We start from the raw sequence: 19,175 nt of genomic DNA, 5'->3' as shown, positions 1-19,175 counted from the left end.
TTATGCCAGAAAGAATAAATCATGCTGTTTCACAAAAAGAAAAAGAAAGGAAAAGAAACAATCACATAAATAACAGGGTCAGGTTGAAAAGTCCTCGAGGCACCAGTGAACAAGGTAATAGGGCCTCAGAGAAGGTCACTCACCTAAGTATGTGCTTTTCTGAGTCCACAGATTCCAGAGTGAAAGAGTCATGCAGGGCTGAGGGAGGGTGCAGGCTTCAAGGAATACTAGCTTGACAAGCTTTGATTTCAGGTGAGCTCAAATGCAAGCGATGGGGGTATGAGGGCAAGATCCAGGCTAGGAAGGGCTATGAGACCATGGGTTAGTTATCAGGGTCAGCCCCACACAAGGGTTGGGGCCATCCTGGATCCTTGCTTCGAATGACAGAGGCTGAGCATCAGCTCCTAGAGCTCCTGTCTGGCTAGAGATGTAATGATTGTAGTGAGGATTCTGATATGCACATTGGTGGCAGCCATCAACCTGACCGTCCATAGGAGGTAAGAGTCCTGCCAGTGGACTAAGGATGTAGCAGAGAAAGTAGCCAGTTAGGAAGTGGCCTCACAAAGACTGGGAAGGCAACTGGAGCTCCATCCATAGGGTGAGGCTTGTGGGAGGATCTATGGAACTAGAGAAAGAAAGGCAAATGCTATTGGTTGCCCCAGAGGCATGCGGCTAAAGTCAGAGCCCCAGAGGTTGATGAGTCTGAGGTTGTTTGTTCATCGTCCATCCATTCTTTCAACTGTACAATGAGCATCCATCAAATGTCACACACTATCCTAGGCAGTGTACCCTGAGAGGAAGCCATTTGCCACTCTCCCAGGGGTTTACAGACAATGGGAGAACCAGAAAGGAAAACCAGATGGTCAGTCCAGGATTACTGAATGGATCAGTAGGAACCATAGCTGTGTCTTAGAGCATCTAATTCCAGCTAGAGGCTGGGGAGCAATGAGCAAGTACCATTTCTCTGTGAGACACTGTGCTGCCTTCACATGGGGTTTCACTGAAGCCTGACCACAATTGTGTAAGGCAGGTGACAGTATTCCCATTTTACAGATGATGAAACTGAGGCTCAGAGGGGTCAGGCCACTTCCCAAATGCCACACTGGTAGGGAGTGCTGGGGTGAAGAGTCGAACCCAGGTCTGTTTTGGCTTCTAAGACTGTGCTCTTGTGAACAATTCAAAGCCCATAAATACAGAACACACACAGCCAGAAACACTCTCTTTAAGAGCCTTTTAGGATTGTTCTACCCAAAGACACAAGAAGAGAAAGATAATAGAGATTACAGCGTGAGACCGAGGAAGAATTAAAATAGTGCTTTTAATATAATTTTCAGCAAACGTACAGTAGGTACTTTACATGACATATTTCTAAACTGCTCATCTGGAAAATATAAGCTGCAAAAATACAGAATACCACACTCAAAATCTATTGAGTATGTGCTTTTTTTCCCCCCCTCTGTTCTATGAAACAGGGTAATTTTTACCCCCTCCTATTTAAATCCAGCCTTGGCTGCTTTCAGAAGAACTGTTGGAGCCCCCGGCCAGAGAAGCACTTCCAAGAGGGGCTTTTCTAAAGCATGTCAGCAGGCCATCCCCACAGGAGCCAAAGGAGGGGTGGGCAGAAGAATTGCACACCAGGCCAATAGGACTCTCTAGTGATCCAGGAAAATGCCTACTCCAAGGGTTTGGAGGACTCCGGGCCACAGACACCTGCTCAGTCCTCGTCACAGGCCTGTGCTTGGGGCCTCAAAGGACCACACACTGGCCGGACGGTCCCCACGGGGACCCTTGGGTTCTCAGGGCAGAGCACGCTAAGTCAGGCCTGCGAGGTCTGTGGGCGGTGGCGGGCTGTTCTCTGCAGGAAGAGGGCCAGGCCCTCAGCTTCTCACAAAGGAGTCTTCTGAAGGTGACTGTGACTCGGGGCAGGTTTTCTCAGTCTCAATGTCTTGGTACTCTGTGCCTAAAGGGGTAAGGGGGGGAAGAGAGCCAAGAGGAAAAAGAGATCGGTCTTTTCCAGTTTTCCTACTTATGTTTTAGGCTTACATAATAGCATCCTGGCTTTCCAGTGGTATGGATAAGAGCAGAAGTCAATAAAATGCTAGGTTGTGCTCCACATCACCCCAGGGAACCAGATTCCAAGCCCAAAGACCTTTATGTAGGCTAAATCTTTCCGAGAAGCATTTATCTATATGTATCTATGCCAATGCCCATGCAGATTTTTATTCTATGGGAATGAATAAGATGCAACTCCATCATTTAACTTATCTTCATCTTATCTGAGTCACCGGTGACAGACCTTGTGTTCCAGGACCCTGTCATTGCAATCTCTATTGAAGAGGTGGCTCTGTGCCAGAGAGAACCTCTTGGCATCATAATGCCATGCTTTCTCCACCAGCATTTGGGGCCAGTTTACTTTCCATTCAGCCACAGCGGGTCACCACCTGCTGAGCAAAAGAATCTCCTTGTTGGAGCGAGGTGCATAAGCCTCTGCCATGTGTCTGAAATAGATGCTGTGGCTTCACTTAAAAGGCAAGAAACACCCAGCTTAGTCCCTATCATGATATACAAGCCGTGGAGGTCTCCATGACTGTGGCATGCAGCCTTTCGGTTCAATGAGAGCTGCAGTGGAACCATAGAATCCTCACTCATTTCTTGTCTTCTCTAGACTCTGGTACAAAAGATGGAAATGTCTCTCCTTTCTTTTGCAGCTGAGATCTGGCTTAATAGAAGAAGCGGTACAGTTTGGAGCATCCTTTCTCAACTTTCACAAGGTCTGAGTTTTTACATTCCTGGGGCCTCTGTTAGAAGCCAGCGGGGCAGGGAGTTGGGGAAGGTGGGATAGATATGAGAGAGCTGGGGTTGGTTCCTGTGTGCAGAATGAATCAGGTAGAAGACAATGAGGAGCTGGCCAGCTTTTGCTGACATGGCTCAGAGGGAAAAAGGAAGGGGTGTTTTTAAAGATCTCCAGCATTTATCAAAGGAAAAAGGTGTTTTTTCTTATTTTAGATTTTTCACCTCCAGCTCTTGGCTCATTTCTCTATGAAACTATAGACTTCTGTGGTGGTTTCCAATAGAAGATGCCTTACAGGCCACATTAAATCTTTCTAAGAAGGCACGTCTGTGTTCTCAGATTGGTGGCTTTTGTAGTGTCATGGAAAGAGCACTGGTTCAGGAGTCAGACAGACCTGGCATTGGCCCCTGGAGACTTTCTAACTAGCTGTGTGACCTTGGGAAGCTTTGGTATACTGAGCCTTGGTTTTCTGATCTGTAAAGTGGGAATAATGATACTTACCTCACAGGGAAGGTGTGAGAAAGCTGCTAAGGCCCCTGGCAGGAGGGTGTGTGTGTGTGTGTGCGCATGTGCGTGTGTGTGCGCTTAGTCACTTAGTTGTGCTCAACTCTTTGTGACCCCATGGACTGTAGCTCACCAGGCTCTCTGTCCATGGGGATTCTCCAGGCAGGAATACTGGAGTGGGTTGCCATGCCCTCCTCCAGGGATCTTCCTAACCGAGGGATCGAACCCAGGTCTCCTGAATTGCAGGCGGATACTTTACCATCTGAGCACCAGGGCATGAGGGTAGCAACCTCTTAGTAAACATAAACACCCAGCCCCTTTCCTCCATTAAGAGGCTGGGCTAGAGCACAATTTTTGTGTTATCTAAGTTTCTCTTATAATGAAATTTCCTATATTACCTACTTCTACTTCATTTTATCACCTTTGATAATAAAATCCAACAGTTTTGACAAACCCAGCACCATGAGAGTTACCTTCTATTAGGTTGGCATGAATTTAAGAAGAACATTATTTTCTGCGATTTAATGGGATGGTAAAATCTCAACATATGGAATGTTAAACCTCCAGAAAATTTACTATAGTTGTTCCATCTGCTCTTAGTAAGAGAACATAATCACTTTACCTTACAGAAAAAGACTCAGAATTTGTGCTAATCTTCAATTATTGATTGGCCTGAGACATTAATACAAAAATCAAAATGTCTAGAAACTGTGTTCCTAAAAGCCTCATATCTGATCACAGAGCAAGACATAGCTCCAACCAGTGGCCAGCATCAGTGTCTGATGCCTGGGCTAGAGTTGAGCTCCTGAAATTGATGCTGAGGACCTCAGGGGTGCCAGGTGGGAAACGGTGTCTGGGGTTTCCCACCGATGCTGATGACCAGCACCGAGGACTGTGTCCCAGACACCTCAGCACTTGGAAACTGTGTTTCCAAATGCATCAGAGCAGAGGTGTCTCCTGGCTCCTCTTACCTGCCTGGTAACAGCAGAACCACCCATGTGTGTTGTTCACTGGGCTCTGTGATCAAGTCTGGGAATAACAACAAGGAGAACGGATGTCCCCAGAATACATCTGTGTTCTACAATACAACTGATACAACTTGTCTTAGTTGTTAGGGGGAATATGAGAGTGTAGGGAGCCCTGTAAGTCTTCTGAATAGGAAGTCCCTACCGGAGGAAAGGGGTCCCTCATTTCTTGCCCAATACGGAGGAAGTATCCAAAAAGGCAGAGAACACAAGCTTTGGAATTATTGACCTGGGCTGAATCTCTGCTTTGTGACTTTGAGCCAGTTCTGAAAGCTTCCCCAGCCTCATTTTCCTCTCTCGTAAACTGAAGCTTAATAACAGTGTGCCTCACAGGACTATGTATATGTGCGTGCATGCTCAGTAATGTCCAACTCTTTGCAATTACAGTCTGCCAGGCTCCTCTGTCCATGGGATTCTTCAGGCAAGACCACTAGAGTAGGCTGCCTTGCCATCATCCAGGGGATCTTCCTGACCCAGGGTTTGAACTCGCATCTCTTGCATTTCCTGCATTGGCAAGTGGATTCTTTAACTACTGTATGCTGGTTCATTGTAAGTGCTTGGTAAATGTACTATTATTAAATAGCTTTCTAGTGCCACTGTTCATATTGGTGGGAAGGAGGGAAGGAATCTGAAATACTATTCAGTATCTGGATTCACTCTTTTTTGCCCAGTTCCTACACTGTCCCCTCCCATGCCCACTTCCATCACTTAACAAAAAAGGATGATTACTCTGGTAGAGCTAGGGAGTGAGTGCCAGGGCTGGAAGAGACTGTAGATTGTATAGTTCCAATTCCCCTCATTACACAGAAGAAAGATAATGTTACTTTCATTGTAAACCCTGACAATAATGGGATACTTACCTCGCTCTTGGAAAATGGGGTACCTGAATTAGATTGTCCCAATGCATGACTCAGCCCAGGGCACAGCAGCTTCCACTGCTACAGTCCATGGGACTGTGTGCCATGCTGCTTCAGACCTCCGTGTTCTCCAGAACAGATCAGCACACTACAGCCTTCTCTCAGCCACACCCAGAGACTGACTGTCTTTATAAATGAAGCTTTACTGGAGCACGGCCCGCTCATCTGTTTCCACATTGTCTGGGGCTGCATCGCTGCTCTGACAAAAAAGTAGAGGCCACAGAGATTCTGTGGCCCTCAAAGCCCAAATTCTTGCCACCTGGCCCTTTATGGAAGGTTTCTGAACTTGCTCTGCTGGTTCTCTCCGTAGAGGGTCTCTTCCCCTGGATCCCTAACCAACTGCTCTTAAGTTCTTGTTTTCGAGAGCACTAGGTCTTCCTGATTCTTGATGCCCCTAGGTGGAACTTCCCAGCACCCTAAAAGAGCCCTCTTTGTTCCCAGACATAAATAAATAGACCCTGGCTCTTACAATGACGAAAGTAAAAAGTGAAAGTGCAATAACTTAGTCGTGTCTGACTCTTTGCAACCCCATGGGCTGCAGCCTGCCAGGCTCCTCTGTCCATGGAATTCTCCAGGCAAGAATACCGGAGTGGGTGGCCATTTCCTTCTCCAGGAGATCTTCCTGACCCAGGGATGGAACCCGGGTCTCTTGCGTTGTAGTCAGATTCTTTACTGTCTGAGCCACCAGGTAAGCCCTATTCTATTGCTTTTGTGTTCAGGTCTGTTTCTCTTATTAAACTGTGAGTTCTTAGAGGATGGGGCCATGTCTTTTTTTAACCTTTGTACCTGGTTCTGGGCCTGGCACATAGTCAAAATTTTACTAGAGTGAATAAACGTGGCTGGAAAACATCAAGCTCATATAGTGCTCCCTCAAATAGCATTAATATTACCCGCAAAGGAAAACTGTGCTACCACATGGAGGGTCCCTGGGAAGCATGAGCTTTGTCTTTATCTCCACCACAGTCACAGATTTCTAAGGTGCTGGGGCATCCAGGCTTCTCTGAACTCCCCATTTTAGGCTTTTCAATTCATGTCCTCCCTGCCATGATAACTGAGCACTCTGAGGTGAGAGAGGGGAGGCATGGGTGAGGCCTGTATGCAGAGAGTGTAAATTCTCCATGTGATCCTCGGTTTAAAAAAAAAAAAAGCGTAAGTGTTAATTGCTCAGTCCTGACTGACTCTTTGTGACCTCATGGACTGCAGCCCACCAGGCTCCTCTGTCCATGGGATTTCCCAGGCAACAATCCTAGAGTGGGTTGCTATTTCCTTCTCCAAGGGATCTTTCCAATCCAGGGATCAAACCCAGGTCTGCGGCGTTGCAAGAGGATTCTTTACTGTCTGAGCCACCAGGGAAGCTGGGATCCTAGGTAACAGGCCCCATAACAAGCATCTGAATAGCATCTTCTCTGCATTCTCTGGCAGTTAGAGATTCCTGTTTCACCAACTTATTCTTGAGCAGCCATAATACCCCAAGGGAGCTAGGTTGAAAGGCCATCAGTAGGACCGTTTGTTCTCAGAGAATTACCTTCTCATAGCTATTCAGAACGCAAGAACTGGAACTGGGTTGGGAGAGGTGGATAAGGAGGAAACAAGGAGGGAGGAGCAGAGAGAGGAAGAAAAGGGCTGTAGTCACGTTTCAGACTAATTTCCAGGCCAAACTGAAATTCACTAACACCCTCTCTTGGAAAATGTGTCACCTCTGAGGGCTCTGATCTGGATTCTAACCTGAGGGAAATGCAGATCACAGTTGAAAGGAGGCTGTTGAGAGGCAGTGACATGTGCTCAGGGGAGCAAGTAAGCCCCTACTCTGTGTCTAGTACCTTCTCCTGGACAGATACTTTCTCCAAACCATCAAAAGAAGTAAGAACAGCACAGGACAGCAAATATTCTGTCTGGTGGACTGAAAACCTGCTTGTCTGGTTTTCTCCCCTCATCCAAACCAAACCAACCAACCAGTGAAATAGAATGACCACCACCAAACAGGACAGAAGCTTACCCTGCCCGACTGTGTAACCATTGCACTGATTTCTACAGGTTGACCTTTATTGCTTCGAGTCACTCAGGAGTGCCTGCAGGACTCCTAAGCAGGGCTTAGAACACAGGCCTGGTGGACTTGACTGGGTGGAAAAGGAAGTGTGGTTTCTTCCCAGGACCTGAACAGTTGGTAGCAAGAAAACCGGCCTTGTAGGCTCACAGGGAGCCAATCACTACTTTTCCTCAGAGGGTTTCTCAGTGAGTGAGTGAGTGAGTGTGTGTGTGTGTGTGTGTGTATTTATTTCCATTTTACACTCTCCTAATAGGCAACCTGCTTTGGAAGTGTGGAAGATAATCCATTAGCAACTATGGCAGAATCTTTCTCCTGAGAAACTTCAGTGGTGTGGCAGTCATCCCAGGGGCTGGCTGGCCACCATGTGTGGAACGTTTGTGCAAGTCCCCTCAGGAAATCTTGCCACATCTGAGTGAGAGGAAGCTCTGGGTCAGTGGTCCCCAACCTTTTGGGCACCAGGGACTGGTTTCGTGGGAGATAATTTTTCCACAGCTGGGTGAGGGGGGAAGAAGAGGGGGAAGGTTTAGGTGGTAATGTGAGCAATGGGGAAGGGGCAGATGAAGCTTTGCTTGCTTGCCCACCTGCTGCTCGCCTCCTGCTCTGCACCCCAAGAGCTGGGGACCCCTGCTTTAGGTTATTACTGGGGATGAGAAGTTGGAATCGGGGATTTGAATGTATAGACACCACGTAGCCAAAGTCTAAAACCATCACTTGGCAAAGCTATTCTGCTGGAAGGTGATGAAAAAGAAGCAATTTTTATGAATAAGCACGTTCCCTCCTGCTCTGAAGACATTAGGGAGTCTGTCAAAGGATTCCTCAGAAGCTCTTTGTTTCCCCTTATTATTTTGCCTGTTAAGCGCTGCCAGCAAACTCCTTAGGGGACCTGTGAGCAGAAGCCTCTCTGGCTGCTTCGTTAGCTGTGAGGAAAGCCTGCACGCCGTGGCCTCCCAGAGTGGAAGTGTCCCCGGGGTGTCTGGGAGCTTCACTGCGTCCCCTGTGGAGGCGTGAAGGCGGGCTTTCCTCACAGCCCACAGACTCAGCACGGGGAAGACAGCAAGCCCAGTCCCCCCCAGAGACAGAGACTCACGAAAGATGTGTTCCCTTCATATGCAGGGATAATATGGGTAGAAAACTTTTTGATCTATATGTAGGAGTGACAAAAATCTGTCACAAGTTGCAGCAAAGAGAGCCTTCCTCCATTCAGCCCTGGGCGCCTTCCACTGAGACTGCGGCGGGGTTGGTGGCTCGAGAGGACGTCAGCACTCACGTTCTAGGTGTATTCCGTCCCTCTCCATTTTTGTTTTCTGAGTCCACTGGAGCTCTTCCCAGGAAATCTTTCCATTCAAAATCCTGCTCAGGACCAAAGAAGCCAGGGACTGGATCGGGCAAGGCATGTACAATGGATCCTTGCGGCACAAGGGAAAATAAACCTAGACTAGGTTTTTCTGGTTCTGGAGTCCAGGAGACAAATTAAAAAAGTTTTAAAGGTGATAACAACACATGTTAGAAGCATCTTATGAGAAGGGACTTTATATTTCAATTCATTTGTTGATAAAACTGAACCCTGGGATTGTTTTCCTTTGTTATCTTAACATCTTATTCTCACTCAGCCTAAAATCTTAGGCAAAATAGCCAAAAAGAGTTTTCAAAAACTTAAAAAAAAAAGCAAAGAGCCCCATGAAACATGAGGTCTTGCAGCCTCAGTGTCTGTGGACTGAGTTTGGAGAGCTCCACAATCATATCCAAGAGGGCAGTGATCTACTAGCAATACATTTTCAAGACAAAACCAACTCAACACCCGTACAGGATGGAATCACAGCCTCAGGATTCACAGGGCGTACAGAGTTTATGAACTGGTTGGAGAACAACCCCCTGTTTAACTAGTTAACACACTGATGAACGTCTCCATTTTCAGGAGCAAGGAGGGACTCGAGCAAGACAGGAAAAAGTTGTTCCGGAAGCATCCTGTCCCCAGGATGCGGCTGACCACGTGGCTCTGCACCGCCACACAAGCTTCTCTCGGGCATCCTTGCTGCACGCGGCCTTCTCTGGTTTGGGGCTCTCACTCAAACTGCCCCAATTATGGGTTTGTTAAAACTTTGGCACACTACCCACCCCACTCTTTCCTGATGCTCTTCATCTTCTAGATGACCTGCAAATATGTGTCTGAGGTTACCAAAAAAAAAAAAAAAAAACAACCAACCAACCAACCCTTAGAATCTTTCCAGAGCCAGGAGTGGCCAAGATCAAGGACATTGCAACATGAAAAGTGGGTTCCCTGGGGCCATGCGTGCGTGTGTGCGTGAGTGCAAGCACACCTGTGCTCTCACATAAGCTTTGCCCCATCTGCAAATGACTCACCAGGCTGAGTCTGCTGGCTGCAAGAGATTTCCCCTTGATTCTTACCCCAAACAATGGTAGGTTCGCTTCTAGCTGGTTGAGGTTCAGCCACTTTCAACACACACACATGCATACACTCCATAAGGCTGCTTAGTTCAAGACTGACCCGGAAAACATTACTGACATTTTCAGGTGGTGGACGTCCAGTAGCTTCCAGGAGCTTGTGGGTCTGTAATACCAGACACCACAAGCTGTTCAAAGCATGTGCCAGGGAGCTATTCTTTCTCTCGTCTCCCCAGAAGCCCTGCACCCATACACACAACATGCCGCTGAGCGTGTCTCCACCACAGGCGGAAAAGAACGCCTCTTGGCATGTGAAGCAGGCATATGAAAGGGGTTCCCATGACAGCGATCACTGAATTGTGGGGCATAAGTCGAGAAGGCAAATTTGCAATTCATCATGTCATCTCCTCTTGTCTCAAATGTGATTCTTTTAAAGGCAAGCTGCATATACACTCTTTTTCAAGCATTTTTTTCTCATAACACACTGTATAGTCTCGTTCTCGCAAACTATCCAAAGGAGGATAAAATGATAATAAAAAAATTACAATAGATTAACTGCATCCCTTGAATCACATTATATTTTTGGTGCATTATAAAAGGAGAAAATTAAAAGCAACCAGCATAATAAATTCGGCCTAGAGGACTGTGTTAGTGACTGAAGGGTTAACACAGATTTGAGAAGTAGTTAAAAATAGTATCAGAGGATTATACATACAACAGTTTGAAATTCATATGCATTGCATTTTTTTTTTTTCCCTTAAAAATGGCAAAATGTTTGGCAAATGTAAGCAAATGACTTGGACTGGGTTGGGTTTCCCCGGCTCTGAGCAAAGTCAGTCATAGCCAGGCGAGGCCCACTGCTTCCTGAGGTCATTCTGTGGGGCTGGTGGGGGAGGGGGGCGCCCCCCAATGGGAGGTGCTGTGGGGGAAGGGGAGGTGCTGGCCCCCCATGCCCGGCTCCCCCCCTTGGGCCCTCAGTCTTGAGAAATGGAAATGGAGCTGGTGAGAGGTGCCAACTACAGTCTCCAGCACGGATCACCCTTTAGCATCGCTGAGAGAACTCTGGGGCCTTGAGCCACAGGTGTAGACTGGGTGAGTCGCCTGCACCGTGGCCCCTATTGCAAACGTTAGAGAGAGAAGCGGGTGTCCACTCCTCCGACTCGGGTGCCCCTCCGCCCCCGTGTGGACGGGCACGGGGGCACAGGGCTGTCACTAGTGCTTATCCTGGCAACGTTGTCAATGTGGGTGTTTTTAGTAGATTTTTAGATATATTTTGTTTGTTTTGTATGTGTATGTATATCCAGAAGGGTCCATCCTCCAAGCTGGCCACCAGTGTTCCCTGAATCTGGCAGTGCCTGTTGCTTGCAGCTGTCGGCATCCTGAACAGCCATGAGGTGCCTTCAAAAGCAGACTCTGAGCCCCCAGGAGGTTGCACGCCAACCACGTGATCCCACGCTCTCCTTATTCTGAATCCTGTCTGGCTCTGATTTTGAGAAAAGGACAAAGGTGCTGGGTATACGTGTGTGTGTGTGTGTGTGTGTGTGTGTGTGTGTGTGTATTGAATCTTTTTTTTTGAGAAACTTTTTTTCATTTTTTTTTTCTTTAGGAAAAATGACCCTTGAAAGACTAATACAGAGTTCAACCCTCCTTCAGTCACTATAAAACAGACTCCATGTTCTCACACCACTCGTGATCTTCGAGGTTATAGATAAATTTTGTCCTATGTGTCTGGTTGGCGGGCACAGGGTCCCTCCCCAGATTGTCTAGGGTCAGAGTAGAGGCAAAGAACTCACTGGTGCTCAGCCCGCCCTCGTGGTTTTTGATGTATCGTTTATAGTTTTTCCTCAGGCACTGCCACGTGGTGGTGTAGAGGAGGAAGGCAAAGGACTTGAGCGCGATGGCGATGCTGACGTACAGGTATCTGTAGGCCACGTTGTCGTAGAGGGCGCAGGCGCCCTGCTCCCCACAGAACGTGCTCCAGAACAGGCAGGTGGAGTCGATGCCAGCCCCGAAGATGAGCGGCGGGGGGATGAAGCCTGTCGGGGGAAAGAACAGTTAATGTGCGGGCTCTGATGGCTGGTCCACAGGAGAGTAGGACTCCCCATGTGTGTGTCTTCCTATGGGACTGCAGGGTTTGTGGGCCATATTCAGTGGTTCTACAGCACAGTGAGGGGAAGACCCTGTCTGGAGGTTGAACTGCTTGGGTTCAAACCTCACCTCTGCCTCTTACTTCACAAACCTGTGCAAGTTATTTAACATGAAATCTTACTTCACACATCTGTGCCTTCGTTTCCCCATCTGCAAAATGGAGTCCTTCTCAGATCACTGTGAAGGCTGACTCATTGAATATGTGGGAAGCATTTAGAACAGTGCCTGGCACAGAGTATGTATGTGATACATACACATGTATGGATGTGAGAGTTGGACTATAAAGAAAGCTGAGCACTGAAGAATTGATCCTTTTGAACTGTGGTGGTGGAGAAGACTCTTGAGAGTCCCTTGGACAGCAAGGAGATACAACCAGTCAATCCTAAAGGAAATCAGTCCTGAATATTCATTGGAAGGACTGATGCTGAAGCTGAAACTCCAATACTTTGGTCACCTGATGAGAAGAACTGACTCATTTGAAAAGACCCTGATGCTGGGAAAGATTGAAGGTGGGAGGAGAAGGGGACGACAGAGGATGAGATGGTTGGATGGCATCACCGACTCAATGGACATGAGTTTGAGTAAACTCTGGGAGCTGGTGATGAACAGGGAGGTCTTGCATGCTGCAGTCCATGGGGTTGCAAAGAGTCGGACATGACTGAGCGACTGAACTGAACTGGCACAGAGTAAATACAAAATAAATTACACAGGATGACAGATGATATCATTATCATCATCCACGGAGAGTCTGAGGAGAAAAAGTCTTCTCTGAAGGGGGACGTTCTTGGTGTCACTCAAAGAAGTGCACCGTTGTAGAGAAGATGGTTAAGAGGCATCATGTTCCGTGTGCTGTCCTTTTGCACGGGGCTTCTGGGGCTTTGTGTGCTCTCAAGGAGGGGGGGTTGGAATCAGAGGGGAACAGAAGGTGACGACGAGTACACTGTGCTTTGCTGCTGTGTCAGTTGCTCAGTTGTGTCCAACTCTTTTGCAGTTCCACAGACTGTAACCTGCCAGGCTCCTCTGTCCATGGGATTTCCCAGGCAAGAATACTGGAGTGGGTTGCTATTTCCTTCTCCAGGGGATCTTCCTGACCTAGGGATCAAACTCGCCTTTCCTGCATTGGCAAGTGGATTCTTTACCACTGAGCCGCCAGGAAAGTCCACACTATACCTTGTGTGTGGGTATATATACGTATGTGCACATACCTGTACATATGAAGGCTGTGTTCTCATACATGTGTATATGCAGACAGATATGTAAGTATACATGTGTGTACGGTTTAAGATGGAAAACACCCACATACACACTGACAGTTTTCCTTCCCTTAGACGTTACCACTGGAGCAGAACACTTTTCTGAGCTGGGAACTGGTTTTAAAAACCTTCACAATAGATCACATTATATCATGAGGTATCCTATCCCAGACCAATGAAATCAGAATGTTGGGTGTGTGGCCTGGTCATTGGCATGGTTAAGATAAAACATTCCCAGGTGATTCTTGCCTCTTGGGGGGAAAATGTTTCATCTGTATTATGGGGAAGCAATGGACGGGGCATTAACACAAATTAATTGCTTTGGAAAAAATAGCATTCCCAAGGCCAGAATATGGTGCCAGTCAACTTCCTTAAGAAGCAGGAAGTGATCCCTGGGAGCAGGTGGTGACAATTCCAAGATCCCTCTGTTGAGGTGTCCTGGTATCCTGAGTGTTCTTTCCAGCTCTTGACTGAGGTTCACTTTTGTATTAAGGAAGGTCTGTTGAGAATCTGGGGGCTTCCTCTGTGGCTAAGGGGTAAAGAATCCACCTGCCAATGCAGGAGATGCAAGTTTGATCCCTAGGTCAGGAAGATCCCCTGGAGATCACTACAGTATTCTTGCCTGGGAAACCCCACGGACAGAGGAGCATGGCTGGCTGCAGTCCGTGGGGGTCACAAAACAGTTGGACACGACTGAACACCTGAGCATGTGCTGAGAATCTGATGAGCATCATCCCTTCATCCAGAAAAATATACCTACCCACAAAACCGCATCCATATTTCAGGGAATTCATGGACCCCTGAAGTCCATTCATGAGTGCCAGAACAAGGAAGGCTATGTTATATCCATAGCAGAATCTCCTTTGAGGGGCCTTCTGGGAGGGAGAGGCTTAATGAAGGAAATGGCACTTCCTTGGTTTTTTTACTAATTGAAGTCTAGTTTTCAAATTTTAAAAATCATTTTTATTGAAGTATAGCAGATTTACAATGTTGTGCTAGTTTCAGGTATACAGCACAGTGATTCAATTATACATATATATCTACTCTTTTCAGATTCTCTATTATAGATTATTATAAGACACTGACTATAGTTCCCTGTGCTGTACAGTAGGTCCTTGTTGCTTATCTATTTTATATATCGTACTGTGTGTCTGTTAATCCCAAACTCCTAAGTTAGCCATCCCTTTCCCCCTTTGGTAACCATAAGTTTGCTTCCTGTGTCTGTGCGTCTGTTTCCTCGGTTTAATGACTGGTCAGCGATGGGGTCGGGGGAGGGCTGCGTGATCCTGTCAGCATTGACAGGTTGGCAGGGTTTCCTCCTGGGCCCAAGTGCCTTGGCACTAATCCTTAGCACTCCCCAAATCTGTCACTTATGACCCCCTGAAAGAAACCCCCCTAAGAAAGAATTTTCATTGAAACAGCATTTAACCTTTCTGGCAGCTTGAGTTTAAAAATGCCAAACTCAAAATCCCACACAACCTGCTCCCTCTTTGCAGCTCAGGCTGGTCTTGCCAAGTGGAAACTCGCATTCCCGGCATTCTCTGCCCAGAAGGCTGCTCAGGTGTTCGAGATCTTTGTCACCAACCAGTGTGTCCTGTCTCAGTTCCCCAACAGACGACTTTTCTTCATTTAACTGGAAAAGAGGCAACTGGAGGAGCTGCCACGGCAACCACTGACAGACACTAGACACACTCCCCGTTACTTAGGTAAAGAAATAGCGACCTGGAGTCCCTGTGGATGGCGGGTGGACTTGGGGATCCACAGGACAAATCTGACCTGTCCTGTGGTCCAACGGAGAGGTGGATCCATTCACCTTTCTGTCTGTCAGAGTTCTATTGGTTGTCATTTGCTCCCAATTCTCCTCCCTCCTTTTCTTCTTACCCACCCATCACCAGGCAATGGGAAGCCAAGACTATTACACCTCTCGTTTAAGTTTTGCTGAGGGAAGGAACTGATGGTACTGGGGCTTCTTGTTCCAATGCACAGGTGCCTAAAGAGTTGTATGCAATCCAAGTTGGGCAAATCAGGTCGAATTTTAAGCACATTGCAGGAAAATTTTCAATATAATGGAGCCATTCACTAATACTTGCTTAAAAAAAAAATCCCTCCAAAGTGCCAATAAGTCATAACTCCTTTTTGTACCTGTATCCAAGTGAGGATTTTTATATTATGGAATTGTCTTGAAGTAAGGCATATTTCTCTGTGCTAATGATGTCAATTTTATCCTCGTCAAGCTCTACTATCGGATGACAAGACCCCGGGAAATGTCAGAAATAGCCTTCAAACAGAAATGAGAAAGCTAAGTACATAGCAAGGGTTTTCATCTTATACTCAATATTTTGGAGGGTGTTTGTGGTCAAGATGAAAGACCTTCTAACTTGAGCTGAAATGCTGGGGTAAGTCACTTTTCTCTATGTGCCTGTTTCTTGATCTTTCGAATGTAACCACTTTGACCTTACCGAGTCAAGGTGAATACTAGAACAAGTGAGTGGAGTGTTATATAAGGGTCTGGTCCCATATGGCCAGAACTTTTGCTCCCTTATTCATCTTGTACAGGGTATTTGGGGGTGACAGTTCAGAATAAACTTTTGATTGAGTGTATTATGAGTAGAACCTCATAAACTTTATGAGCTTCCTTTAAGATTCCCAGAAACAAACAAACAAAAACAACTCTTTTCTGCCAAGTTCATCTTTTCCTTTTTATTGACTTAAAATGCTTTTCCAAAGAGAAGCTCTAGCTCACAGGTCCTGAGTTCCAGGTGTGTAGAGAATTTTGAAACAAGGCCCTTGCTGGATCTCTTATTTACAGGCCTTTGCCATTGTTGAAATTCATCTGATTAGTGACAGAGGGAATCCCACTTGATTAATTTTCACAAATGGCCATTCACTGTTACGTGTTTATCATTCAGGGGGGCATAGAAAAGCCCTGTAGCCCCTGAAAGATGCTAGTTCCCCAGATGGCAGTGGGAGACTTCTACAGAGTGACGACTGGGACAATAACTGCGTGTGTGCTCAGGTGCTCAGTCGTGTCCAACTCTTTGTGACCCTATGGACTATTATAGTCCACCAGGCTCCTCTATCTATGGGATTTTCCCAGGCAAGGATACTGGAGTGGGTTTCCATTTCTATCTCCAGGGGATCTTCCCAACCCAGTGACAATAATTACTACCAACTGCCCCCTCACCCCTCCACTGCATGGGGTGTTCATACATCACAATCCACCCCCCACAACCCCCTTTATTATACCTATAGAGAAACAGATGCTATTTGTTATTTGTCCCCAGCTTGATATTTCAAAACCTCCAGTCCAATCATTTCTTTCCTACAAATTTAAAGTTTGTTGATCTGAGGAGAAGATTTTAGAGCTCTTATCAGGGCTTTCCAGGGCTATAGAAAACATATTATTTATCCTTCCACTAAGCTCCTAGGAATAACTGGTTTGTAGAAGGCTGGTTTTGAAGCTTTCAACAGGGGTTCTGATCTTTGCAAAGTTGATATGGTATTTGGGAAAGCCCTTCTTGGAGTGGGTGCTCAACAAATCTGGTTCCTTTCCTGTTTTTTGGCTTTTCACTTGGATCAATGAAAATTCATCTCCTTTTAAATTCTCATCTCCAGAGAAAGATTTGCAGAACACCCTCCAAGTCAAGATTCAGTGACTAACCCCAACTGGCAGGAATCCTTCACTTCATAAGACATTTTTGGAGGATAATCAGATGTTTCCAGAAGGGAGGTCACACAGGTAAGGTGTATGTTAGTACTTACTTCTGTTACAGCCTCAGTTACCTAAGCAAGAAGAAGGCAGCTGATGATAATGATGAAGTATTTCTTAGAAACCGTGTGTTTTAAAGGAATGCTCTTTTCCTCGGTGCCTGCAGGAGCAGTCCTCTCCCCTTTGTTCTCTTTTCTTCCTGTGTTTCCTTGGGGGGAACTCGCAGATTCAGTAGGCATTAACCAAGGTCCCACCACTGGGACACTAGGAACCCACCATATGTTGGGGAGGGTATCCGGAAGCTTAGAGCTGTTACTCGTTATTACAGAGAATATTAAAAGGATTAAATCTTACTTCCCATTATACTCGGGCTCAAATTGCAGCTATATTTCAATGCAAAAATTGCGGTATCACTTAAGGAAATTGTCTCTGTTTTCCTGAAATCTATTAACAGAGATTAAACCTCCAGGTCTTGAATTTTGGCTACTTAATTCACTCCGTGCGTTGAAAACGCCAGGCTTAGTTATACTCTTTGGTCTAAACTTAAAATTTGAGTGGAAAAGCTTTTGTAAGAAAAATAAATTCACATTCCTTTATGAAACAAAATGGAAGCTACAAATCACTCCAGCATTTACATTTCAAAAGATATCCATTCCTCTCCCAGCTTACCTGCCAAGACTTGATTCACCATGGAACCTCTTTTCAACCTGGAGGAATTACTGTTATGTCCAGCACTAGCTAGAAACGGATGTTGAAAAGAATGTTCTCCTCGAAGGATTAATGAGTTTCTCTGTTTCAGTGATGCCAAGAAAGAGACTCTATTGATACTGTCCAGCATCATCCACAGATACCTGACATTCACTTTTCTTAAATCCGAGAAGTTGAGAGGAGCTTCTCTATTCTCATTTCATTCCTGGCTGCCTTGTTAAACTCACTGAGGCTCAAGAAGCTTAAATTACTTGTTAAAGGTCTCATGCTCAGTACGGCAGAGCTGGATTCAAACCTGTTGTGCCTGACTATAGCACGGTCCATGGCAAATATGGGGTGTCACCTTAGCACTGGTCAGGACATAGATAGATCCTGGGTGGTACAGGTCCTTTAGAAAGTTAGATATATCATTGGTGCTTAGAAAGAAATCAAGTACTTTCACATCAGTAAGCAAAGGAGGTCACTGTCATCAACAAATGCACCTATCAGGGATGGTGAGCCCTGAGGGGACTCAGGAAGGAGAGAATACCTGCCATCTAGCAGCCATGGACGGCAGCCACTCCCAACGGTGAGCCCTGAGGGGACTCAGGACGTGAAAATACAGGATACTGGCCCAGATACCTGAGGTACATAGCAAAGGAATGCTTTCAGTGAGCCCGGACTCTTGTATCTTCCCATACAGAGAAAAAGCACTAAATTTCTTAACTTGGGATATCTGGTTTTCTTTAACCTGGCTCCTTCCCTCACTTCCATGGAGCAGTTCTCTGAGTTACTTGAGATGCTGTCTCCTGGGCTTGAAGTCCTAAAAATTCCCACTGAATAAAGCATAACTCTCAATTTTTAGATTGTGAATATTCTTTTAAGCCCACAGGTCCTTTAGGAAGTTAGATACATTGTTGGTGCTTAGCAAAAGTTTGCTGAATGAATAAATAAATGCAGAGGTGAGTAGAAGGAGTCTCCCCTCACATTCCAGACATTGTATCCTGCACCCCACTACCCCACAGCCACTCCTCTGAAGTTTCTGGCAGGCTGGGCTTACTTCTTCCAAAACACTCATTCAACATGTCCATTTCTCCCATGTGCCTGTAGAAATTCAAGACTTCACAATGGGAGCTCAACAAATGTTGGATGAACCACACAAGGAGCTTCTAAGACACAGGTCTCTTATATTAGTTCACCAATAACCCAAGACCCAAGGACAATCTGCTCAGGAATGACCCCTGCATACAGAAGTGCACCCTGAGGCTGACGTTCCCAATGATCTTTGCCCAGCTTGTTGTTCTGGAAAACCAAGAGCAGGCATTTGTGGAGGAGAGATCGTGGTAGTGAATCCAGTCGAATTTGGTGTAGCATCTGCGGCATGCAACAGACTCCCCAGGAACGAGATCAGACCCTTGAGTGGATGTTATGCCCACACCCAGAGAGAAAAACAGTGATCAGGACATTTGTATAAGGATGAAAAAGGATGGATTTGATTACATCAGGCGTTCTGCTTTGAGTAAGTCATTCGTTTACTCTGAATTTCCTGACCCTTTATCCAACTCTGTCCTCTTCCACTCAAATTCCGCCACTGTCCTGGGTGACTTGAACTTCTCCATGGACATGAGCTCTCACTCAGGCCTTTCAACAACTCATTTTCAATGTCAAGGCTGTTTCTTTCCTCTCTGGGT

The 19,175-nt window shown here is 46.2% G+C and overlaps 1 protein-coding gene and 1 long non-coding RNA gene across 3 annotated transcripts in view; one reads left to right on the top strand and one right to left on the bottom strand.

The window, feature by feature from the left end:
* Positions 1 to 1,299: 1,299 nt before the first annotated feature.
* SLCO3A1 (solute carrier organic anion transporter family member 3A1) overlaps positions 1,300 to 19,175 on the bottom strand; it is a 374,786-nt gene continuing 356,910 nt past the window's right edge. The window contains exons 10-11 of one of the 2 annotated variants that reach the window (XM_086365341.1): positions 11,481 to 11,723; positions 1,300 to 1,960 (exon numbers count right to left, since the gene is read on the bottom strand). In XM_086365341.1, coding sequence (XP_086221467.1) covers positions 1,878 to 1,960; positions 11,481 to 11,723 — 326 coding nt within the window. In that variant the 3' untranslated portion in view covers positions 1,300 to 1,877. Of the gene's footprint in view, positions 1,961 to 10,247; positions 11,724 to 19,175 lie in introns of those variants that run through there. The other variant, XM_086365340.1, reaches the window with a different exon arrangement.
* Positions 14,012 to 19,007, top strand: LOC147349753 (uncharacterized). The gene is made up of 4 exons (XR_015150479.1): positions 14,012 to 14,794; positions 15,323 to 15,484; positions 16,704 to 16,827; positions 18,595 to 19,007. It is a non-coding gene; the product is annotated as an uncharacterized LOC147349753 (long non-coding RNA).

Source organism: Bos grunniens, chromosome 21 (genome assembly GCF_055505025.1).
Source record: "Bos grunniens cultivar Pamir isolate PY7600 chromosome 21, Bosgru_T2T1.0, whole genome shotgun sequence".
NCBI classification, from domain to species: domain Eukaryota; kingdom Metazoa; phylum Chordata; class Mammalia; order Artiodactyla; family Bovidae; genus Bos; species Bos grunniens.
The sequence above is the reverse complement of the archived record's forward strand: the minus strand, read 5'-3'. Positions and strand labels throughout refer to the sequence as shown.